This window comes from Silurus meridionalis, chromosome 28, assembly GCF_014805685.1.
Source record: "Silurus meridionalis isolate SWU-2019-XX chromosome 28, ASM1480568v1, whole genome shotgun sequence".
Taxonomy (NCBI): domain Eukaryota; kingdom Metazoa; phylum Chordata; class Actinopteri; order Siluriformes; family Siluridae; genus Silurus; species Silurus meridionalis.
In genome coordinates this window covers 1,141,931-1,167,500 of record NC_060911.1, presented here as the reverse complement: position 1 = coordinate 1,167,500, position 25,570 = coordinate 1,141,931, and the positions used below count along the sequence as shown (strand labels likewise).

General features: G+C 43.5%; 2 protein-coding genes across 4 annotated transcripts in view; both read left to right on the top strand.

Annotated features, from left to right (window-relative positions):
• mtus1b (microtubule associated tumor suppressor 1b) overlaps nt 1–3,606 on the top strand; it is a 33,548-nt gene extending 29,942 nt beyond the window's left edge. For all 3 annotated transcript variants that reach the window (XM_046842921.1, XM_046842919.1, XM_046842920.1), the window contains 7 exons: nt 228–442; nt 672–777; nt 1,011–1,084; nt 1,230–1,325; nt 1,466–1,582; nt 1,671–1,768; nt 2,764–3,606. In XM_046842921.1, coding sequence (XP_046698877.1) covers nt 228–442; nt 672–777; nt 1,011–1,084; nt 1,230–1,325; nt 1,466–1,582; nt 1,671–1,768; nt 2,764–2,929 — 872 coding nt within the window. In that variant the 3' untranslated portion in view covers nt 2,930–3,606. The remainder of the gene's footprint in view (nt 1–227; nt 443–671; nt 778–1,010; nt 1,085–1,229; nt 1,326–1,465; nt 1,583–1,670; nt 1,769–2,763) is intronic.
• A 2,509-nt stretch (nt 3,607–6,115) lies between these two features.
• Nucleotides 6,116–25,173, top strand: pcm1 (pericentriolar material 1). The gene is made up of 40 exons (XM_046842582.1): nt 6,116–6,295; nt 9,589–9,709; nt 9,988–10,233; nt 10,833–11,126; nt 11,591–11,761; nt 12,970–13,095; nt 13,363–13,531; nt 13,621–13,730; nt 13,870–14,129; nt 14,364–14,408; nt 14,797–14,994; nt 15,151–15,314; nt 15,392–15,639; nt 15,725–15,843; nt 15,994–16,123; nt 16,235–16,393; nt 16,883–17,019; nt 17,400–17,576; nt 17,663–17,879; nt 18,027–18,178; nt 18,281–18,444; nt 18,602–18,770; nt 18,849–19,099; nt 19,183–19,347; nt 19,506–19,565; nt 19,853–20,025; nt 20,119–20,235; nt 20,332–20,464; nt 21,332–21,538; nt 21,699–21,787; nt 21,874–22,008; nt 22,212–22,397; nt 22,569–22,619; nt 22,727–22,871; nt 23,017–23,165; nt 23,544–23,616; nt 23,713–23,900; nt 23,989–24,081; nt 24,163–24,286; nt 24,395–25,173. The coding sequence occupies exons 2-40, from the start codon at nt 9,608–9,610 to the stop codon at nt 24,418–24,420; spliced, it is 5,922 nt and encodes a 1,973-aa protein (XP_046698538.1). The 5' UTR covers nt 6,116–6,295; nt 9,589–9,607; the 3' UTR covers nt 24,421–25,173.
• Nucleotides 25,174–25,570: the final 397 nt, after the last annotated feature.

Sequence of the window (25,570 nt, the reverse complement as noted above, 5' to 3'; positions counted from 1 at the left end):
TAGACATACACACACACACACACACACACACACACACACACACACACACACACACACACAGGTCGTAAGGCAGCTGTGTTATTTCGGCCTGCAGGCTTTTGGCACGTGTGTGTGAGACGGAGAGAGATAAGAATATGCCTGTTGTGTTCATTAAACGAACGCACCTCTTTGCCTGATGGTGATCACGCGTGTGTGTGTGTGTGTGTGTGTGTGTGTGTTATTTCCAGCTGAGTCTGCGGCATGTTGTGAGAGGTTGGAGTGTGAGAAGGCGAGTGTGTGTGTGCAGCTGGACACGGTGGTGTCGGCTCTGCAGCAGCAGCACCAGGCCGAACTCGCTCAGCTGGAGGACACACTCAGGGACTTCTACTCGGCCGAATGGGACAAAGCCCACCAGGCTTATCAGGATGAGGCCGACCGCTGCACTATGCTCATGAGGAAGCAGGTGGGGGGCGTGTCCTAAATCACCACACACACACACAGACAGACAGACACACACACACACACACACACACACACACACACAAATGACCCTTTATCAAATACTAATCTAGTTGCTTTTCACTTGTATCAGTTGCTCCAAGCTCGTGCACAGACACACACACACACACACACACACACACACACACACACACACACACACACACACATTGACCTGCTGTATACAACTACAGGTGGAGGAGGTGAAGAACAAAGAGGAAGTTCTGAGGGCAGAACAGGAAGTGGAACATGGGCGGCAGATAGATGAGCTGAGACACAGATACGAAACCATGCTGACAGGTGAATTATATCACTGTGTGTGTGTGTGTGTGTGTGTGTGTGTGTGTGTGTGTGTGTGTGCTTGCATGCCTCTTTCACTGTATGTCTCTCTCTTTCTACAGTTTTGTGTGTTTGTGTACATTTGTGTGTGTGTGTGTGTGTCACTTTATGTCTCTCACTACAGTGTGTGTGTGTGTGTGTGTGTGTGTGTGTACGTGGTTATGGTAATCAGATGGTGTTTTATGTTCATTCAGAGCTGCAGAAAGACAATGAGAAAAGCCGACAGGAGCTGGACAACACATTCAAAAACACTGAGTCTGCGCTCAACGTGAGACTCACACACACACACACACACACACACACACACACACACACACACACACACACACACACACACCATCATTCATGTTTTCATTCACAAAATAAATGTGTGTGTGTGTGTGTGTCTGTCTGTCTGTCTGTCTGTGTGTCAGGAGAGGATTGCGAGTCTGAAGGAGCAGAAGGAGAGTCTGAGCGAGCGACTGAGAGAGACGGAGGAGAAGAGAAAAGCGCTCGCGGATAAAAGTCAGGTACATCACATATACACTACACACTTCTATACCACATAACTGTTAGTGACAAAATAAATTAATACATTAATATAATAATAATAATCTGTAAAAAGTAACATAGGGTCATATCTCCATTTAATTTCTCTCTCTTTTTGCAGAGAGACACTCGGGTTGTGTATCTGGAGCAGGAACTGGAGAGTCTGAAAGTCGTGTTGGAGTTAAAAGCTGATCAGCTCCATCAGCAGGACAAGAAACTGATGCAGATGGAGAAGCTGGTGAGTCTACACACACACACACACACACACACACAGTTTCGTATTGTCTATTAAAGCATAAACATAACTCATTTTATTTTGTTTATAGATCGAGTCTAACATGAAACTGGAGGAGTTTGTAACGAAGCTTAGGCAGGAGAACGAGGATTATAAAGCTCGCATGGACAAACACGCAGAAATGTCCAGGTACACACTCTATCATACACTGAGATAGATATTTATTTTTATATATACACAGGTGTATGTGTTTGTGCTGATCTCTGAGGTTTATCTACTGTAGATAACCAGTAATGCAAGCAGAAGTGTGATCACATGCTACATAGTAGAAGGTTTTCAGGTGATTCATAAGAGAACGAGGGATAAAAGAAGTATTGTGTGAAATTGGCACAACTTTAACACAAGTAAAACATTTCCCAGCACTCTTACTGTTTTCTTCTGTATCGTTCAGGAGACCACACAAATCCTCATACGTTCACCTGCTGATGCCATCAAAACCCAATCCATTCAACTATAAATCCCACCAATCCCTATCTATCCATCCATCCATCCATCCATCTCTAGATTACACCAAACTTCATCTATCAACCCATATTTTCACACAAATCTACCAGTGAATTTCACTAATTCCCAACTATCCAATCTCCACCTATAGATCCCACCAAACCCTCTTTATCTATCTACAGACCCCCACTTAACCCACAGCTATCCAATCTCCACCTATAGATCCCACCAAACCCTCTTCATCTACCTACAGACCCCCACTTAACCCACAGCTATCCAATCTCCACCTATAGATCCCACCAAACCCTCTTCATCTACCTACAGATCCCCACTTAACCCACAGCTATCCAATCTCCACCTATAGATCCCACCAAACCCCCTCTATCCATCAATAGATCACATCAGTCCACCTACATCTATCCATGGACCGCACAAATAAACCATCCATCTAACCTATAGATCCTCCCAAGTCCACCTATATCTACCCTCAGACCCCACTAATACCTCATCAATCCAATGTCTACTTATAGATCCCCTAATCACATACACCTACCTACAGATCCCACTATTCCACCATCTACCTACAGATATAACTAACTCCCCTAAATCTACCCAACCACTAAAGTCCCACTGATCTCCCATCCATCCACAAATTTTGACACGTTTCTTTCCCCCTGTAGGCAGTTATCCACAGAGCAGGCGATGCTCCAGCAGACACTACAGAAAGAGTCGAAAGCCAACAAAAGGCTCTCAATGGAGAACGAGGAGCTGCTGTGGAAACTACACAACGGCCTCTCACCCCGGAACTCTGCCTGCTTTTCCAGCTCCCCTGTTTTGCCGAGATGACCTTTGACCCTGAACCTTAATAGCCTTTTATATATATATAAAAAAAACACTCTGACTTGTACGGTTTCTTAAAGACCTGACCTTCTAGCAAGAACATACGTTTGGGATGGAACCAATGCTGCACAGATGCACTTCCAGACCGAGGAACATGCCTTGCTCTGCCAGACTTCACTTTTTTTTGCTAATCTTTATTTTTAAAGGAGGAAACACACCTCAGGGTTTGTATATAGATTTTTTCTCTCCTCATCTTGTTCTAGCATTGAGTTTGCATTTCACTTTGATTTTAGGAAATGTGAGGACTGTATTGTATTCATGAGTTTGACAAAGATGAAGCTTGAATATGCTTGAAATGTAACCAACACAAAACACTGAATATAGAAATATAGAAAAAGAGAAAAACACACACTTATATATATTAATGATATAAACGTGAATGCTATTTCCTTTTCACGATCCCAGTTACTAATCAATTAACGCATGCACAGAAATTCAAAGAACTATCGGGCCTTCTCCTAAAGCTATCGAATGTATTGTCCTCTCCTGAAGATGGTTTTATCTTAATGACTAGAAACTGGATCGTTTTACGATTGAATTTCTCCTTCATCTCAAACCCAACGACTTTTACCATCTTGTGTTTTATTTCACTTAATGCATTAAACGCAAACTGAACACTGAAATTGTTGTGTTTTATTTCTGAGCAATCCTGACATCTGGCGGTTAAACTAGTGTATTACAGTGGATCTGAAGTCTGGTATCAGGCATAACTTTATGTTTAGTTAACATTTTGTCCTTAAAGTTGACGTGTAAGGATTTGAGCGAGTTTGAGACAAATTGTGGCGTCTAGACGACTGGGTCAGAGCATCTCCAAAACTGCAGCTCTTGTGGGCTGTTCCTGGTCTGCAGTGGTCAGTATCTATCAAAAGTGCTCCAAGGAAGGAACAGTAGTGACCCGGCAACAGGGTCGTCGGCGGCCTAAGATCATTAATGCACATGGGGAGTGAAGGCTGGTTCATGCTGTTCATGCTGTTCATGCTGTTGATGCTCGATGGGTCTAAACTGTTTTGGCAGCAAAAGGGGACCAACACAATATTAGGCAGGTGGTCATAAAGTTCTGCCTGTTTGGTGTACATTTACATATTTATATAAGCATGTTCTCCAAGGTAGGAGGAAACCCTAGAACAATAAAAAAACCGTCACTGACATTAGGAGTGCTTGTGAAACTCCAATCAGGACTTTAACTTCAGGTCAGGACTCAAACCCTGTGAGATTTCCTAGAATACGCATGATCACGTTTGGTTTAAAGTTTTATTACTACTAAAATCACTTATTAATCCTTATAAATAAATAAATTAACAAACACCAACAAACTGTGTTGTGGTAAACGAAAGTAATAATCAGCAACCTGGGCATCGGTGACCAGTATAGGTGCATAAGTCATATAAAAAAAGATATAAATAATAAATTATTTATACTTAAATTAATATCCTAAAATGCCCTCGTGATTCTCTACAGATGAGACAATGATGAAAATGAGTTCAAATGAAAAAAAAGACTAAAAGATACGAGGGTTTTTTACTGTCAATTGAAAAGAGGGATTTTCTGAGCAGTTCATTATAACTGGACCTAAACTCGCTTGATGCTAATTGAAACAGAAATGTTATCTATTCCTATTTCAGCGTTATGTTCTTTAGCACTTCTAACAATGAACATTGTCCCAAAACAGCTTTACAGAGATACGGTTCTCTCTCATAAGCAAGCAAGTGGTAACAGTAGCAACAACAAAAACTCCCTGAGATTCATTCATTTTAGTTCCATCATTGCTGAGGTTATCAGATGTTTGATGATGGAGTCTGGAGTATAAAACTGCCATTATACCATTGTAGCTGATGGTTTATATTAATTACAATCCAAATACATCGTCATGGTTCCACAAATCCTCAGCTTCACAATTCAATTAAATTAAATTCATGTTTATTCGTTTTGCACTTTTAACAATGAACATCATCTCAGAGCAGCTTTACACAGATAATGTGGTGATAAAGAAGTGTAAGTGTAAGTTTGTCCCTGATGGTTTCCGTTGTGAAGAATGCTCAATCCAGAGGTAGAACATCAGGATGAGTCCAGCAGGTCCAGAAAGAAGAAAGGAACAGTATCACTGAATCATTTTATGAAACTGAATTGATTTTTTTTTTAATATATTTTGCGAAACGAATCGAAATACTTATTAAGTTTCTTGGTTGTGATCTTTAATTGGAATTTGTAAAGTACTTTAGATTTTATTTCTCACATCATCATATAATATTCATCAAATGTAAAGAAAATAGTGTTGTATCTGGGAAGCCATGTTCAGGACTTAATATATTTAAAAATATTATTCCCAGCTTCATGTGAATTAGCAGATATAAAGAGAAATCTTTTTTCTTTTTCATGATTTGCTCAGAAGTTACTACAAAAAGCAATTTTTTTATATGTGGTTCTCCAAATAGGAAATCAGAAAAATACCTAAATGTGGGCAAAATTATGTATATTGTGATATTACACACTTTAATAGACAGATAATTGTGCTTTAATTATAATATTAAATTAAATTCATGTCACATTCTCAGGTCTAAACTTCTACTACACTTCAAGATGTACACTAAATAAGAAGATTTGTTGGTATTATTAGATTCCTCTTGGCACAAATTGCACCGTATTACCCAATGTTTTTGGAAAACAATGTAATCTATCTATTTATCTTTAATTAATTGTCTCATTAATAAACTTTAATAACTTTGGAGAAGGAAGTGTTGGAGCACAGACACCTGATTCTACACAAGTCTGGGCCTAAAAACATATCTGAGATCATTATTGTGGTGATTTAATGCTTATAGATAAAAATTATTAAAGTGATAATAAGGGAAATATTAAGATTTTCTGGATCAACCTGAGAACATCTGCAGCTTCCACAACTTTACATGATTCCTACGGCGGGAGCTTTACATCCTGACCGCAGTCTTTTCTGCATCCGCGTAAACAACTAGCGCTGCAAGGTTGGATCAATTGTAAATCATTGAAGGCAAATTATAAAAGCATTACCAGAGAAAACAACTTAGCGCGCCATTAATCATAAATTCATAAACACAAAAACAGAATTTGTTGTAAGTTGTAAAATGTTTTTGGAGACATTGTGCACTCGCGGATCCCTCCGCGGATCTGTGAGGAGAAAGAAAGATGGCGGCGCATTGAGGAACGGGCCGCTCAGTAAACCGAGCTCTTACTTTCGGAAAAATTCTGTAAAAACTATTCGCCGCAGTCACACCGAGGGAGTTTTATCCGGTAGCGGATGCACTACACTAAGAACGGAGCAGACTCTGGGACTCGAAGGTAATGTGGTATCTTTGTAAGCCGAGTGTTTTTGCTGAGCCTCGCACTGCTAGTTTCGGTTCGGAATCAAGGTTATGTCCTAAACGGTGATGAAGGGCACTAGGTAGGGCGCAGAGTCACGCTCATTCACATCGGGCTGTAGTGCGCGTGCATAGGGAGCGTGTTGGGGTTTGAATTTGACTCAGTGATTGACTTTGCTGTTCAGCGTTTTGTTTTATTTTGTTTAAATTTGTACTGGTTTTTTATCATTATTATGAAGCGTGTATTTAAATATATAATTATAATACACGTGTAAAATCACGCATAGTTGACATTTAGAGGCGCTAGTTAGCGAGGAATGCTAGCCTGTTAGCTAGAACTTTAGTGGTCTGACAGAACTGGAGGAATGTAGTAAGTGGCCGGGGGTCACTGAGCTCCGGGAGAAGAGCTCCGGGAGAAGAGCGAGCGAGCGAGCGAGCTCCGGGAGAAGAGCGAGCGAGCGAGCTCCGGGAGAAGAGCGAGCGAGCGAGCGAGCGAGCTCCGGGAGAATTTAGTGCAATCAATAATGAGTAAAGTCAACGAGAGCTTCCTGGAACTGTAGGAACTGCAGGGGGATAACTAGGAGCAAACCTTTATTTCTGTCCATCTCTCCATCTCTATACCAGTCCACCAGTCCATCTCTATACCAGTCCACCAGTCCATCTCTACACCAGTCCATCTCTTCATCTCTCCACCAGTCCATCTCTCCACCAGTCCATCTCTACACCAGTCCACCAGTCCATCTCTACACCAGTCCATCTCTTCATCTCCACCAGTCCATCTCTCCACCAGTCCATCTCTCCACCAGTCCATCTCTCCACCAGTCCATCCCTACACCAGTCCACCAGTCCCTCTCCACCAGTCCATCTCTTCATCTCTACACCAGTCCATCTCTACACCAGTCCATCTCTTCATCTCTACACCAGTCCATCTCTACACCAGTCCACCAGTCCATCTCTACACCAGTCCATCTCTACACCAGTCCACCAGTCCCTCTCCACCAGTCCATCTCTTCATCTCTACACCAGTCCATCTCTACACCAGTCCACCAGTCCCTCTCCACCAGTCCATCTCTTCATCTCTACACCAGTCCACCTGTCCATCTCTCCACTTGTCCACCTGTCCATCTCTACACCAGTCCATCTCTCTCCACCTGTTCATCTCTTCATCTCTCCACCTGTTCATCTCTTCATCTCTCCACCTGTCCATCTCTTCATCTCCACCTGTCCATCTCTTCATCTCTACACCTGTCCATCTCTTCATCTCTACACCTGTCCATCTTTTCATCTCTACACCTGTCCATCTCTTCATCTCTACACCTGTCCATCTCTTCATCTCTACCTGTCCATCTCTTCATCTCTACCTGTCCATCTCTCCACCAGTCCATCTCACACCAGTCCATCTCTTCATCTCTCCACCAGTCCATCTCTTCATCTCTCCACCTGTCCATCTCTCCATCTCTACACCAGTCCATCTCTTCATCTCTCTACCTGTCCATCTCTTCATCTCCACCTGTCCATCTCTTCATCTCTACCTGTCCATCTCTTCATCTCTCCACCTGTCCATCTCTTCATCTCTCACCTGTCCATCTCTTCATCTCTCCACCAGTCCATCTCTCACCAGTCCATCTCTCCACCTGTCCATCTCTTCATCTCTCCACCAGTCCATCTCTTCATCTCTACACCAGTCCATCTCTACACCAGTCCATCTCTCCACCAGTCCATCTCTTCATCTCTCCACCAGTCCATCTCTTCATCTCTCCACCAGTCCATCTCTTCATCTCTCCACCTGTCCATCTCTTCATCTCTCCACCTGTCCATCTCTTCATCTCTCCACCTGTCCATCTCTTCATCTCTCCACCTGTCCATCTCTTCATCTCTACACCTGTCCATCTCTCCATCTCTTCACCTGTCCATCTCTTCACCTTCCATCTCTACACCAGGCCATCTCTTCATCTCTACACCTCACCATCTCTCCATCTCTACACCTGTCCATCTTTACACCTGTACACCTATCCAGCTCTCCTTCTCTACATCTGTTCTCCCTCCATCCCTCCCTCTGTTCTCCCTCCATCCCTCCCTCTGTTCTCCCTCCATCCCTCCCTCTGTTCTCCCTCCATCTTTACACTTCTCCTCCCTCTGTCCTCTACCCGTTTTTCCTCATACGTTATAGAGTATGCGCATGCGCATTACAACAGTGCAGCCCTCCCCTCCAATCCCCTCCTCCATAATAAACCAGTGAGCGGTTGCGCGCTCAATCGCACGTGCGGCGGCGGTGATTATTTTCGCGGGTGACCGAAAGGGTTGCCGTGGCGACAAGGTCTCGCGCCATCTGTTGGCTCCCGAATGCGCGCGCGCAATCACCCGCGTATATATATAAAGGTGAGGGAGGGTTAGCATCGGAGGCTAAACTTTGTGAGGAGACGCGGCGGTTTTCTTTTCTCTCTTTTCTAAAGAGTTTGTTTTCGGTCGCGTCCGAGGAAACAGCGGTTCAGTTTACACGTCAAATAGTTACCCAAACTCTAAAGAGAGAGGGGAGAGATAGAGGGGAGAGTGTGAGAGTGTTGCTCGGGAGAATGAGCCTGTGAGGCGGCAGAGCTGCTGCACTTTCCTCCTCCTCCTTTTCCTTCACTTCACCTCAGACTCTCCTTCACCTTCATCACGGATTATCTCATTATTACTCCACTTTTTACTTCAAATCATTCAATTAAAAAACCTTTTCCATCAGGGTGGAAAGACTATAGGCTTTAATGTAAGGTAATTATACAAATGTACTGTCTCTCTTAAAATCAGTCTAAAATATCATGTATTCATTTATTTATTTATGATTAAAAATGCTAAAAATACATTTAATATTTAAATATGATCAAATACTTACATTTCGATGCAGTCCAGTCGTGATTAGTGCACTACCTCTGGTACTCAGTGTATGATGCATTTATCAAAAATATAAATATAATAAAATATAATAAACATACAAGATACTTATTATATATAAACAGACCATAGCCCTGTTCAAACGGGATTAGTTTTATTAATATTTTTCCTCAAATGATTTCTCTGTGTTTATTTAGTATATTAAGTTCAGTGAAGATGTATAGATGTGATGTACAGACTGCAGATATGTTTGAAATAGAAGATTTATAAGATTATTAATGTTACCTGCTCATCAATGACCGTGGCCATGCCCATGTCTGTGATTTACATTATAATAAATCTAATTAAAACTCTGGATGGTGTGTGTGTGTGTGTGTGTGTGTGTGTGTGTGTGTACAGTAAGTGCTGAGGGGATAAAATGGCGACAGGTGGAGTCCCGATTGATGACTGTGCAGATGAACAGGAGCTGCACAACTGGACCGTCAGCAACGGCAGCCTGGAGGATCGACTCAATAACATGGTCTCTCTCTCTCTCTCTCTCTCTCTCTCTCTCTCTCTCTCTCTCTCTCTCTCCCTTTTTCTCTGTCTCTCTTTCTCTCTCTCTCTGTCTCTCTCTCTCTCTGTGTCTCTCTCTCGCACTCTCTATATCTCTCTCCCTCTTTCTCTCTATGTATATGCTGTGTATTAATTATAATAGTATATTTATATTATAATAATATTATAATATAAATAATGTTTGAGTTTGATTGTAAACATTAGTGAGATCTGGATTGTGTATAACGAGTTTTTTTGTTTCAGGACTGGGGTGTTCAGCAGAAAAAGGCGAACCGTCCGTCAGAGAAAAACAGGAAGAAGCTCTCCGCCGTGTCTGAGAGCCGCCTGACCAACGACATCTCTCCGGAGTCGACTCCGGGGGCGGGGCGCAGACGAGCGAGAACGCCTCACTCGTTCCCTCAAATCAAGTACACTACGCAGATGTCCGTTCCCGATCAGGCCGAGCTCGACCGCCTCCGGCAGCGCATTAACTTCACCGACCTGGACGAGGTAAAACACACACACACACACACACACACACACACACACTCCTCGCCTGTGTAATGAGTATCAAGTACAAATCAGGATTCACGTAAAAACGTTGAAACCTTGGTTTCCATGGTGACGTGTTCAATTAAAACCTTTATAACTTTTATCAGTGTTAAACGAACACTCATAAGACTAACATGTCATCTCTGTCTGTTTTATTGTCTTCAACATTTAAATAAATTATTTCGTGGTAAGTCCTCTGAAATCTGTTAGAAAGTTTTGCCCTAGATTTTATTTTGGAGGATATATTTATACCACGTTCACAAATATTTTTAAATATTGTATAAATGTGCTGAGAAAATGATGAAATAATTATTTTATTGAATAAACTAAGGAAAAACACTAAATGATTTTTTTTTTAAACACGGATCTACAAAAGATGCTGTAAATGTGCAGTGAAAAAGAGCAAGACAGAAACACACAACGCTTTCAGTGATCTCAGTTACAAACTGAAATTTAATCCTATGGAGTCCAAACAATGACTTCACCGCGGCTGTGGAAATGTTCCGGCCTGCTTTTAGGTTTTAAAAGCTGAATCGTGTCTTTATTCTCATCCGCAGAGGAGCATCGGGAGCGACTCTCAGGGCCGTGTCACTGCAGCCAACAACCAGAGGCAGCTTTCCTCAGAGCCCAGGAAACCCTTCAACTTTCTCCCGCTGCATGTAAACACTAACAAGAGCAGAGAATCGCCTGCTTCTGCCCCACCTGCTACCACTACTGGGGGTAAAGAGGCCAAGAAGCAAAGCCCAGCCAAGGGGTTGTTCGCTCCAGTGCCTGTCGTACCTGTCGTACCTGTTAAAGAGCCACACAGAGCTGAGAGGATCCCAGGAGATCAGACTGTTGATAGCAGCCAGGTGAGGGTCAGCAGTATATATAATGTGTACACACACGCACACATATATTTGTAGTGTGCTTTGGTTTTAATGGAATTAGCAGCTGAGTGTGTGTGTTGTCAGAAGAAACTGGAGCACAGATGAAAGCTGGAGCTCTGCAGTGAATTTAGGCCACAGTTTAAAAATATGCCATGCTGTATGTGTGTCTCTCTCTCTCTCTCTCACACACACACACACACACACACACACACACACACACACACACACACACACACACACTTCTCCCTTTCGCTTATGGTGAAGCGAGTGCGTATCAATGTTTCTCTGTAAGCTGCTCTAGATCCTCCTCCATCTCTCCTCTTTCTCTCTCTCTCCCTCCACATCTTATTCTCTCTCCATTGCTCTCTCTCTCTCTCTCTCTCTATCTCTCTCTCTCTCTCTCTCTCCTTCGTGTCAGTTAATGCGTGTGTATATGTGTGTGGCAGGTGGTCAGTAAGCTGGTGCAGATCCGTGAATACATCACCAGAGCCAGCTCTATGAGGGACGACCTGCTAGAGAAGAACGACGTTCCGGCCAACGTCGAGCGCCTCTCTCACCTCATCACTCACCTGAAGGAGCAGGAGAAGTCTTACTTGCGCTTTCTGCAGAAGATGCTGGTTGGTACCACACACACACACAATTACCTCTCTTTCTCCTTTGGCTTTTCTGCTGCATGTCTGTTTAATGGCTCTGAATTAGCAGCGAGAGTCTTTGTTTCATCCGTGATGAAAATAAGTTTGGGAAGCGGAGCATGTAATATTACTCTTCTCACCTCCAAACCCACACACACACACACACACACACACACACACACACACACACATACACACACTGTTTATCTTTGTATCTTTCTCACTTTCTCTCCCTCTCACACACGTGCACACATTCTCTTTACTTCTCTCTCTATTCTAACATCATTTCTCTTCCTCAGCCTCACTCTAGTTTTGTTTTCTCTGCTTTGCTTTTCTCTCTCTCACGCACCCACATTTTATTTCTATTTCTCAGCCTCTCTCTTATTCTTATTCTTACTTCTCTCTCTTAATGGCTGCATTTCTCTGTTTTTCTCTCTTACACATTTCTTTCTCTCTTCCTTAGTCCCTCTTTCATTATATTTTCTTCTTTCATTGCCTCATTTTCTGTCTCTCATCTTTACTATTTAGCACTCCTTCTTTCTCTTTCTTTTCAAATATAATTTCTCTCTCTCTCCGCCTCATTCTCATACAGTTTTTCCTCAATGCGTGTTTAAACAGTGCATTTATTCACTTGTGCTGAATCCAGAGAGCTTTTATTACCTGTAATCAGGACAATAGCAGTTAAAGGACGCCCACAGTTAAAACCGTGTCACCTTTCAGAAGCTAAAACCGTCTCAATTGTTCACTCTGTTCCATTGTTTCTTCCTTTTCTTCTGTACTTCAGTTTGTTTCGAGAGGCTTTGATCTGATGGCTTTGTGTGATGAGTTGGTTAGTTTCAGTTGTGTGTTTAAGTGTTTTGGGCAAAGCTGCTGTGTGTGAGTGTGTGTGAGTGTGTGTGTGTGTGAGTGTGAGGGGTTTCTTTTCTGTGAGCTTGATAAATGTGGTTAGCTGTATGTAGGTCTCTCTCTCTCTCTCTCTCTCTCTCTCTCTCTCTCTCTCTCTCTCTCTCTCTCTCTCTCTCTCTCTCTCCGTGTATGGGTCTCTGGCTCTCACTGTCTTTTTTTCATAGTTTGTTTTGTGTGTTACCGTGATGGTTCTCCTTGTGGTCCTGAGGAGCTTTCGAAGGGCAGACTTTGATTGTCGAGGGAGACGTCGAAATTAAACCTGGTAACAAACTCGCTCTACGTTCCAGGCGAGAGAGGAGGAGGAGGAGGAGGAGGACGAAGGTGCCACGGTGGATTCGGCGGTGTGTTCGGGCTCGATGGCCGAGAGCACATCTCTGAACTTAGAGCCTCGGTCAGAAGCCGCAGACCCCACCGTGAGTATCCATAATGCACCCTGTCCCCTCTCTCGCCTCCTCAGTCAGCGCAGACGTGTGTCCAGTGTCACGGTTTTTATTATTTTATTATAATGAGTGTGTCGATGTTGGGGATCAGCTGATCTTAGTTCATGGCTGTTTGTGTGCTTGTGTGTCCTCCTGCTCATTTGTCCATCCTTGTTTCTTCTTCTTTTTTTTTTTTTTTTTTTTGCTGTTCGTCGTTTAATCTTAGTCTTTAGTCGTCTCACTTTTCCCTCCCTTTCTCAGTGTTACCGGGTCGTGGGTCAGCAGAAGGAGGAGTTGGAGAACCTGCGCAAGCAGCACGACCTCCTGCAGAAGATGCTGCAACAGCAGGAGGAGCTGCGAGAGCTGCAGAACAGACAGGCAACCCTGCTTACCATGCAGAACCGAGCAGAACACGCCATGGACGACACCGGTTAGGCACTCTCACACTCACTCACACACACATATACACAGTTGTCTATTATATTGTTTGCTGCGTCTTACTGTGAGTGTGTGTTTTAGTTGTAACAGAGACTACAGGAAGTGTGTCGGGTGTCAGTATTACTTCAGAACTCAATGATGAACTCAACGACCTCATACGCCGTTTCCACAACCAACTCCATGATTCTCAGGTAAGCATGCGTGCGCACACGCATACAAAGACACACATACACGCACACAGTCACTTTGCTACACTCTGTTTTCAAGCAAAGGTTTGATATTAGCAGACACTCCACTTAGCTACTCCACTTGTGGTAATTTGTTTCTCAGTCCCAGGCGGTTCCTGATAACCGGCGTCAGGCTGAGAGTCTGTCCCTGTCCAGAGAGGTGTCTCGATCTCACTCTAGCCACAGTCCTCGAACACCACAAACCCTTGGCACTGCCGCAGACACTGCTGCTGTTTCCTCCTCCTCTGCTAGCGCCAAGCTCACAAAACTACAGGAGCTCCAGGACAAGAAGCAGACCATGGATAAAATCCTGCAGGAGCTTCATTCCCTCCGAGACCAGACACTAAACAACAGCTCATGTATGTATTTTTATATATAAATATACATAAATAAATATTTATAAACATAAAATAAACCCAACATACATTACAAACAATCATTTATTATGTTATGTTTATTCTGTTATCTGTGTGTGTGTGTGTGTGTGTGTGTGTGTGTGTGTGTGTGTGTTTCCAGGCCATGGTGCATCTCAACGAGGTTCTGAGCGTCCCTCTGCACCGGGGCGAGAGGGGAATAGCGCATGTGTTGCGAGACAAGATCCTTTACCTTTGAGGATGGAGGAAACCCAGCTGAAAAACTGAGGTACTGAATAAACAGAATCATTGTTATGGCATCAGTTCTGCCAGTTAATCGGCACCGATAGTTGTCCCCTTAGTTGTGTCTGCTCTGAGGTGGTCAGCTGTCATTACAACCTCTAGAGTCAAATACTTGAGACTATGTGCTGTACCTCATTCATGTGCATAAAAGGAAAAATTTAAATTAAAACACTACTTTTAAAGCAATTATTAACTTTATTTTATGTTTCAAATGGAAACTATCGTTTGATTAATCGATTATCGGCAAATAATCCACCAACCTATCAGTATCGGTCAACTCCACTGTCAGTCTACCGCTAATATACATTTATAATGATTTCTAATCTATCTCTCTCTCGCTCTTTCTATCTCTTAATGTTTCTCGTCCGCTGCAGGAAGTTGAAGGAGGTTCACAAGCGGCTGAACGAATTGAGAGAGCTGGTGCAGTACTACGAGCAGACGTCAGACATGATGGTGGACACAGTGAACGAGAACGTAAACGAAGAAGAGGAGGACGAGACTGAAGATGGGTCGCTCTTCGAAGCCATGTTTGATTCGGAACAGGAGAACCGAGAACCCATCACTAACATCAGGTAACCGTCGTATTACCTCGCTGATAAACAATTACTCTGGATTATGCACTTAACTGAAGACACTGGGGTGTGTGTGTGTGTGTGTGTGTGTGTGTGTGTGTGTGTGTGTGTGTGTGTGTGTGTGTGTGTGTGTGTGTGTGTGTGTGTGTGTGTTAGGAACCCTGCTCAGTCTCATTCAACTTCTAACTGGATGGACATGAACACCCTGACAAACGCCTGCAGCAGCTCCAACAATAGAGTTAGCAGGTTAAACTCTCAGTGTGAGGTCAACAACCGCTCAGCTGTGAACCTGCACAGCCTCAACGTCCCCTCTGTGATAGGTCAGCGTCACATTCATTACCTGTCTCTGTCTTTCTGTCTGTCTGTCCATCAACCTGACCTGATTCCCTGTGTTCAGAGTGTCAGTATAACCGGGACGGCCCATACAATGGTGTCAAACACGGGAACGGAGAGGATGACGACGAGGATGAGGAAGACGAGGATGAAGCAGAAGGACCGAGGAGAGGAAGAAGAGAGAGCTCAGGTTCAGGGTCTAGTCGTCGGAGCAGCATTGCAGATGACGCTGAGTTTGCTCAGAAAGTCCACCGTCTGCAAACAGCCAAGCAGAAGCTGCAGCAGCTCCGTGAGCTTGTCGCCATGGTGCAGGTCCGTATGGGTCGAACCTGGTTTTAAAAAAAGAATAATAATAAATAGATAAAAGCGTTAGTTAATTAAAGCTTTGGGCGTGCAGAGTGATGACACGGACACCACGGCAGCCAATGAGGACGAAGGATTGCAACAGCAGCCCAACAACACCCGAGCGACTGCACCTCAGGCCAAGAAAGAACTCACACTCTCTGACAAGGCCAGGTGTGTGTGTGTGTGTGTGGTCATGATGGAGGAAGAAAATAATATATATTATAACTTATAAACATGAATAACATCTGGGGAAATAATGTGGCTGTTCAGAAAGATAAATGGATACGTGTGTGTGTGTGTGTGTGTGTGTGTCTGTCTCAGGGAGAAGTTGTATGAGGAGAAGTTGAGGCAGCAGCAGCAGGAGCTAAAGCAACTTCATGAGGAGAGACAGAGGCTGATTGAGATCCAGGGCAAAATCCAGGATCTGCAGTGGGCATGTCCTGATCTACAGGTACCTGCCCCCTTCCTGTCACCCCCAGCACCACAAAACATACATTTTCCTCCAAAATACACCATTTCCTTCATTTTTCTCTCGGTTAATCTGACGACGTTTTCTGTGCAGTCGTCTGTCTCGAGTGCAGCCAGTGGTGTGATGATGATGAAGAAGCTCCCTGCTGCAGCTTCCACTCCCGCTGTCGCACCGTCCACTTCAACCAAAAGCAACACCGCCGTGCTCAAACAAACCACCGAACCTCCATCTGTCACAGTCACTGACAACGAGGTACCTTTTTTTTTTTTTTTTTTATACAGTACAAATCAGTTCCTCGTAGCGGTGCAACGGATCACAAAACTCACAGTGCGGATCACATTATGGTTTTTGAGACACTGATCGGATATTTTTTTGGATCACCAAAAAAAAGGGGAGAAGACAAATAAAATTTGCTTTCCATTTATTACCAGAAATGTTACAGCAAGAAAATGCTCCCATATTTGAGGCTTTTTAAGTCCTTCTGCTCCTCCTGAGCCATTGTTGACTGATGAACACATGACTGCTCTGTGTAGTTGCGAAAAATTACTTAAAACGCAATTTCGGCAGGAAAAAACTTTGTATTTTTTTAACTTTTTTATAAAAACAGCATTTAATCCGTGGTTCACGTGTGTACCGAAATCATGATCTTTAATGATTACAGATCAACTGCATCCATTGCACCACTAGTACCTAGTAGAATTACAAGGGTTTTTTTTTTTATGTCTTATGTGTATATCACAGTTGTGGTCAGAGATGCGGAGACACCAGGTCCTGCGTGAGGAACTGAGGCAGAGGCGGAAACACCTCGAAAGTCTGATGGCCGAGCAGCAGAGGAGGAGTGATGCTCACCCTACACACAGCTTCCCCCGGGACGATAGGTGTGTACACACACACACACACTCATTTTTTTCAGAGGATTTTGAAATGAGCATACATATATATATATATATATATATATATATATATATATATATATATATATATATATGTATGCTCATTTCAAAATCCTCTGAAACTCCCTGAAATAATGTTTTTCTTGTGTCCCAAAGAGGTAAAAAATCAAATGCACCATGCACTACTGTGATTATATTTTTTTTTAAAATGTATTAAGAAATCTAGGCATTTTATTTATTTAGATTTACTAATTGTGACCTAAATATAAAATTTTCAGTCCCAAGGATTTATTTTTTATAACAGTATAAACATGTGTTAATGATTGGTATTTTTGATTTATCTGTAATTTGTGGGCATGTGTCAGGACCATGGCGACATGGGGTGGATCTACACAGTGTCCACTAGGTGAGGAGGAGGACGATTACACATCTGAGCTCGGTGCGCAGGAGGATGAGGATGAGGGAGCGGAGTCGAGCTCCTCTGACGAACCGCACTCATACACTAATGAGAAACCCTGCAGCAGCGGGAAGAGCAGGGACGGGTGTGTATATGCACACACGCACACGCTTTTAAAAAGGAATGTCCTGTTGTTTGTTACATATAATCAAACGTTTACTTCATCGATAGTGCAAAGAGATCTTCTCCACGCTGCACCAGATCTCAGTCTCGTCCCAATCCCAGAGAGGCAAAGAGGCAGGAAAATCTGCGCTGGGCCGCCGACCTGTCTGCCTCCGAGAGTGCCACACACACTCCTCACACACACTGGCAGGAGCAGACCACACAGCTGCAGAGACAGCTGGATTTCAGCACGGCCATGTGTCAGATGCTGCTGCAGGATCAGCAGGTAGACATGTACACACACACACACACACACACACACACAATTTATATACTGTGTGTATGTATGTGTAATATATAACATTATTTTTTTTTACATGTTTTTCCACTCAAGATTTTCTCTTTCTGTTTGTGTGTGTGTGTGTGTGCACAGACTCTTTCATGCATGCTGCAGTCAATGTTAACAACACCCTATAACCCTATAATGATGCAGAATAACCTGGGCACATCACAGGTGCCCCTTATCATGCACCAACTCAACCAGTGTTACACACAACTTGCCTGGCAACAGAACAACGTTAACAGGTACACACACACACACACACACACACACACACACACACACACACACACACACACACACACCTCCTACATAGTGACTGGTTACTGATTATCTCATGCTTGCAGATTAAAGCAAACTCTGAACGACCTCCTTCGACAGCAGCAACAGGTGGCGTCGGGGCAACAGCAGCATCAGAACGTAGCACAGGATTCCATCTCTCCTTCCCCGTTTTTGCCCTTTCCTACCATAAACATGCTTGGCATGAGCAACTTTTCCCCTCTTGCCACTGGTCAGTGTGACACACACATCATTTAGTATTAAGTTGCCTAAGTAACAGTACCGTGATTGTGTTCTGATTGGCTGCAGCAACATGGGGTGGGAACTTGGTTGTATTTCCAGATGTGTATTTGACTTTTTTTTTTTTTTTTTTTTTTTTTTTTTTTAAGGTTTTAATCACTCGCCCATGTTTCCACCAATGGGTCCAGAGATTCAGCAGGCACCAGGAGCTCAGGCCAGCCCGGATCAGCATCCCGATCCCAACATGTCCCTCAAAACAGAGTACATGAGCTTTCCGCCTCCACTGCAGAGAACCCCTCTCAACAACACTCATACACGGTACACGGTGCTTCTGAAGTGTCTTATTTACTCACACAGATTTCTTCTAAAAACTTCTCTTCTTCTCTTCTGTCTCAGCTCTCAAGATGACCCTAAAAATTCCAGCTGGATGAACTCCTCCCTAAATAGGTCATGTGACCAGCGAAGCAGTGACCATGAGCGTCTGGAATCCCATGATTCTTTGAGCAGCGTGCCTGACCGTGCCGACCCGGCCACGGTCACTAAGAGCTTCAGACCCGGGCGCAAGGCCTCGGCTCAGGCTAGCCTCGCCTCCAGGGACAAAACGCCGAAGAACCGCCGCCGGAGGAGCAAGAACCACAATAACACATGTGAGGGGGCCGAGTAGATCATTGTTTCTCAGGATCATTAAAATATAAATGGTATCGACTCTGAAGGTTGTTTCTTCCAGCAGGTTTGGACAGTGACAGCGTCTCGAGCGCCACAGAGCGGGAAAAGGTTAGAGTTCGAGAGCGATCTGCTCAGCCGAGAGCACGGGATACGAACCAGAACCTCCTGGACAAGCTTACCCAGGAGAAACTGGACAGCAAGCCCAAAAATCACAACGATGTCTCCTCAGGTCTGGAGAGATTTAATAATGTAGAGCTTTCATAACTACTGTCTGGTCCATTTTGTAATTCATCCAGAGTCTGTTTGCATTTTTTTTTCTCACCATGTTCCATTATGTGTCTGTTTTGTCTGCTTCATTTTTTTTGGTTCTTAATTTGTCTCGCCCAGCAGCGTATGCATGGAGAACCCCCTTCCTCTCTAACCAAATCGCATGCACCGAAACTCCAGGTAAAACACTAAACCCTGCTTTCTGTCTGCTCGTTTTTAACACAGAATGTCACCTGACCTGTACTTAACTGTTTCAACACACATCATCTGTATAATTGTGTGTTAGTTTAGTGCTATTTAGTATTGTGGCTTTTAAAAATTCACACCTCCCTCAATGAGACTGACTGGTTTAGAGAGGCCACGCCTCCTTCACTTAAGGCTGGCTCAAAGGCCACACCTCCTTTAGTGTTTTCAATTTCGATCCAAATCAATATAATTTACCAAGGTTTAATTCCTTGTGTGTGTAGACGGCAGCAGTGACTTCTCTCTGTTCGAAGCTCTGAGGGAGACGATCTACTCCGAGGTGGCCTCTCTGATCTCACAAAACGAGTCTCGTCCTCACTTCCTCATCGAGCTCTTTCACGAGCTGCAGCTCCTCAACACCGACTACCTTCGCCAGAGGGCGCTCTACTCCCTACAGGTCAGGCCCAGCGTCCCTGTCTGATTCCTGTCTAGACCCCTGCCTGAGAACGTGTAATATTTTTACCAGTGTCTCGATCGTTCTGTTGTTTAGGAAATCGTAACCAGGCACCTGACAGAGAAGAGCGTTGCCGAGGAGCCGGGCTCGTCGCTAGGAGCGGGCTCACAGTCTGAACTCACTCCCAGCGAGAGTCTTGCCACTACGGATAATGTGAGCCCCACCCCACACACACACACACGCTCAGTGATATGCGAGGTCAGTCGGTGTGGTGATTTAATTGGAACTCCTGTATATGATGTAAATCAGGACGTATCTGAGAAGGACGTGAGGATGAAGGTTAATTCTAGGAAGAAGAGAGTTGTAGAGGGAGACTCTGTGGACAGTGAGAGCCTGTTGTCTACATCCTCTAACCTGGAGCTGTTTGCCAGGGATGACCTCGGTAAGAACTCCGCGTTAAATCCGCATTAAATCACCCAGTTGAGTTTTATTAACAGTTAATGATGCTGAATTAGGGCTGTGTGTGTGTGTGTGTGTGTGTGTCTGTGAGAGCTCATGAGCTGCACAGTGGTATGAGCTTGTGTTGCTTGGCTTTAACCATTCAGGGGTTTTTTTAAAATCTAAAAAAAGTCTAAAATTAAAAAGTCTAAATTTAGCTGTTCTAGGTCTAAATTTTTTAAAGTTCATGTAACACTGTCTCTGCTCATTGAAACGCTTATGCAGCACTTTAGAATGTTTGTTTGCTTGTTTCTGTGGTGTTGTAGTTTGTGGTTCTCTTTGATGTAGTAATTTACTGTATTATGACTACAAATGAGACCAACATGCAACAGCCAATCAGCTTTCTGTTATTGGAGAGAATCTCTCTTGGGTTTTACTACAGAGGTAAAACGGATTTTATTTTTCAGAAATGGCGAAACTTGGCTTTGAAAAAAAAACCTTTAGGGCTCAGGCCAGTTGCTAACAACTTATTTGTGTGTGTTTTTGATGTCGAGATATCAGTCATAAATTTCATTCTTCATGGTCTTAAGGTCTTGTATATGATTTCTTGAAACCTGCAGAAACCCTGTCATGGCATCTCTCACACACTCGTTCTCCTTCATGGGTTGTGAACTTTATTTGTGGTTCCGCACTTCCCACTAAAATGCCATTTTTTTCCTCATTATTTTCTGTTTTTTTCCCCCCTCTGTTTTCTTCCACTGTCTATCTTCTCTTAATTATTCTCTTTCTCTCCTTTTTGTTTCCCATCTTGTTTTTTCCTCTTCGGCTCTTTCCATCCCCCTCTCCCTCCTCTCTCTCGGTCTGTGTGTAGGTAACACGGTGATACATTTAGATAAAGCTATGGTGCGAATGCGGGAGTTTGAACGTATGAAGCTAAAAGCTGGGGTTCCTCCTGCTGCTGCCGCTGCTGCTACTGCCTCTACAGCACCCCCTGTCTTTAATCACCAGCTTTCCGCTGTTCCCCCTGCTGTTCCCTCTGCTGCTGCTGCTCCAGGTGATGATCTAGTGCTTAACCAAGGTACACATGTCATACACTCAGTCATGGGTCACATCTCAGACCTCTGTGACTCTGTGATATTTCAGATAGAGAGGATATTAGTGGATAAAGCTGACTTGTTTTATAATTGTGTGTGTGTGTGTGTGTGTGTGTGTGTGTGTGTGTGTGTGTGTGTGTGTAGGTCAGGACATACGTTGCCCTCAGATTGACACCCAGCATTTGGACAGACAGATCAAAGCCATCATGACTGAGGTGATTCCCTTCCTGAAGGTAAGAGCACTTGCTGTGGAGAAGTTCACACAAGTTCTGGTTTACCTAAATTTGTACTGAGGTGTGTGTGTGTGTGTGTGTGGCAGGAACACATGGGTGAGGTGTGCTCTCCACAGCTCCTAACCTCGGTGAGGCGCATGGTCATTACGCTGACGCAACAAAACGATGACAGCCGAGAGTTCATGCGCTTCTTCCACAAACAACTAGGGGGCATCCTGCAGGTATATATATTTATACACAACCCTACACACACACACACACACACACACACACACACACACATGCATTCATTTCTGGGAATACATTGGGTTCATGTGTAACCAGCAGGCAATATGTTAATACGTCTTGGCGTGTGTGTGTGTGTGTGTGTGTGTGTGTGTGTGTGTGTGTGTGTGTGTGTGTGTGTGTGTGTGTATATGCACAGGAGTCCCTGAGTAAGTTTGCAGGCCGAACGCTGCAGGACTGCGGTGAGGATCTGCTGGTGGAGATCTCGGAGATCCTCTTCAACGAACTCGCCTTCTTCAGGCTCATGCAGGACCTCGACCAGAACACACACCACACCAAGAGACACACACCTACCACGCCAACTAAACACACACCCTCCACTGAGGTACAGTCGATGTGTGTGTATGCGTTTGTGTAGCAGGTTCAGTAGTTTACTGTTAAAATTAATATGAAACTATCCTTTTTTTTTATTGCCACAAAAAGTATAGTTTAATAAATATTATCTGCTGGAGTTTTGCTGATTGTAACTTTGGTGATTTTGTGTAATTTTTAAAAGAAGTCTGAAGGAGAAAAGACCTTCTCACCTTCGTATTTTGACGAGGATAAAGTGAGTGTGATTTTAAGCGCTAATTTAACTTTCTGAATCATTGACTCTTATAATGCACTGAATAATGTGTGTGTGTGTGTGTGTGTGTGTGTGTGTGTGTGTGGTAGGACCGTGATGAGACCGAGCAGAGACGGACGAGTCATTGCCTTGAGGAAGAGAGAGGACAAACTGATGAGAAACTGAGCAGGGAGGCCTCAGAGGAGGAAGAGGAGGAGGAAGATGAAGAAGAAGATGGACTGCCATTGTCTATAAGTGTGTTTGTGTTTTTTTTTTCTCCTGGGTCTGTCTCAGAAAAGTGTAAAGTTGAACAGTTTATCTTTTGTGTGTGTGTGTGTGTGTGTGTGTGTGTGTGTGTGTGTGTGTGTGTGTGTGTGTGTGTGTGTGTGTGTGTGTGAAGGCTTGTCCAAAGCTGAGACACAGGCGCTGAATAACTACGGTAGCGGTGAAGATGAGAATGAGGTAGAGGAAGTTGAGGAGTTTGAAGCTGGATCTGTGGAAGTGCAGACGTCCCTGCAGGCCTCAGACAACCACGCAGAACATTCACAGGTATGTGTGTTGTGAATGAAGAACTGGACACATGACATTCTGTCTGCACAGTCTTTGACTTCTGAGGTCTATAGTACGATTTGAGGAACTAAATGTGGAAAGTCTCAGCTGTACACTGCAGTTTTGTTGTAACACACACCACCCAAGAACTGTAACATCAGCAGCAGTGAGGTGAACCAGAGCTGAGGGTGTATCACTGAGATAAACTGATATGTTTAACAACATGACCTGTTTTTCATTTGACGTCCCTGGTACTACTGACTGCAATCTCTTAGAACTTTTGGTCAAATAGTGCTTTTGGATCTAATATCCAATCTCCTGTTGTTATGGTGATTTTTGTTCTCCTGCTCTGTTGAAATGTAAATGTTTGTGTTGCAGGATAATGAAGCTTCACAAAACGCAGCTGCACAGGACTCAGAGTCCAACCAAGAGAGCACAGAAAGTTCTGAAGGTGAGTGTGCACATTTTTGAAACACTTTTAATTCACACTGCATTATTTATAACATTTATACAGTGTTTATAACCTGTTATAAATTCTCTATTCAAGCATTGAAGAGCTCTAAGTCAGAGTCTATAGAGGTGATGGAGGACGAGCGAGACACCGGAGCAGCTCTCACACACACAAACAGCAAGGAGGAATCTGCTGACTCTCTGGACCCCTCCTCACAGGAAAGTCCTCACGGGTCCACCACAGCCAGCCCTCAGACTGACTCGCCCGTTCTGGTTAACGCAGACGTACGAGAACACACACACGCACACACTTATATTTAACCTGCATTCTCAGTACATCATGGGTGAAGGTTAATGCATGTGTAAATGACAGGAGGTTGGATCCGGAAACACCAGTCAGAAATCTGATGAGGAGGACTTCGTCAAGGTTGAAGATCTTCCTGTGCAGTTCTCTGTGATGTGCGAGGTGTGTGGGTGGGGCCTAAACACTCATCATCATTACACCCCAGTGTAAGTAAATAAATAAATAAATAATGTGTGTGTCCAGGAGGAGCTGTGTAAACACATCTTAGAGGAACAGAGGAACAATAATCTGACCACCGAGATCCTGGGTGGAAACGCTGAAGGTCTGAGTGGCCTTGTGGGCAACGCACATGCTCTCAAAGAGCCTGGTAATGCTACACAACTCCATTACACACTTTCCTTTTTTTCTAACTTTACACAATTCTTCAGAAAGGAAGACATCAAGGTGTTTTTATTTATTCCCTTTCTTCTTCCAGAAAGCGTTGAAGCCCAGAGCGCATGAAGACGGCGGATTTGAATCACCGCATCTCGACACTACAGCACCATATTTATCTTAACCTACATTTATTTTACACACACGTGATTTTTTTTTAAATCACACGTATAGAATTTACATCGCTCAATGTGACCTTCAACAATCGAGTTCAGCCTGAGCCTTGCTGATGTTTTTTTTTTTTTCTCTCTCGTTTATCTTTTATTTATCTGGAACTAATCTGACGGTTTGTTCGAGAAGGAACGCTGTAATTCAAAATAAGTTTCACTCTGTTGTTCTGAACTCTGTAACTTTTAAATGCCGAGCCTCACACTGGAAACCTTTCAGCCACACATGGAGTGTTGTTCTTTTAATTATTATTCTTTCAGGGGTCTTTCTGTCTTCTGAAAGGTCTTAGAACCTCCTGCTCTTCCTTCTCCTCCTTTAAGCACTTTACGCTCCAGAAACACGTCAGCTTTTAGATCATCTCAGAAAAAACAAGGCGTTCATCAGCTTGTTAAATCTCTTTTAGTTTGAGATGAAATTGTCCTTTCGAGAGAAATTGTGAGCGCTTTTCTCTCCTCCCTCCTCCAGGGGGTGTATTTCAGCCTTAATGCATTCTTTTAATGTTTTTTTTCCCCCTGTTTCTTTTCTCATTTTAGCGTTTTTTTCCCTTACTGGTGAAATTCCTGGTACTCGGGATCTGTTTTAACGGGTTTGAATGTTAGTGAAGGTTTTAAAGTAAACAAATAAAATGTTAATTTTTACTTTATCCCTCAAAAATGTCTTCCAGGTGCCTTTATTTTATAGTTTCTTTTACAGCATGCAGTTTGTTTTCCCTCAAACTTTCCTGGGGTTGATACATTTTAATCTTAAATAATAAACACTTTCAACCTCCATCAGTAGAAACTTCTTTTCTGTGTAATGAAGAGGAAGCTCCGCCCACTTACTCTTTGATCTCACATTTGTTTCTAATAAAGACTGGGTTGTATTGTCTAGACGTCTGGGTCAGAGCAGGACTTTGCACTTAACCACAGTTCTCCAAGGTAGGAGAACCAGAGAGCTGGTGAAGTTATGGACACTGGAGGTTCATTTATTCATGTGAGGAGAAAAGGTTTGTCTGTCTGATCCAAACCCAGAAGAGTGAAGAGCTCCTGTAGCACAAACTGCTGAAGTTCTG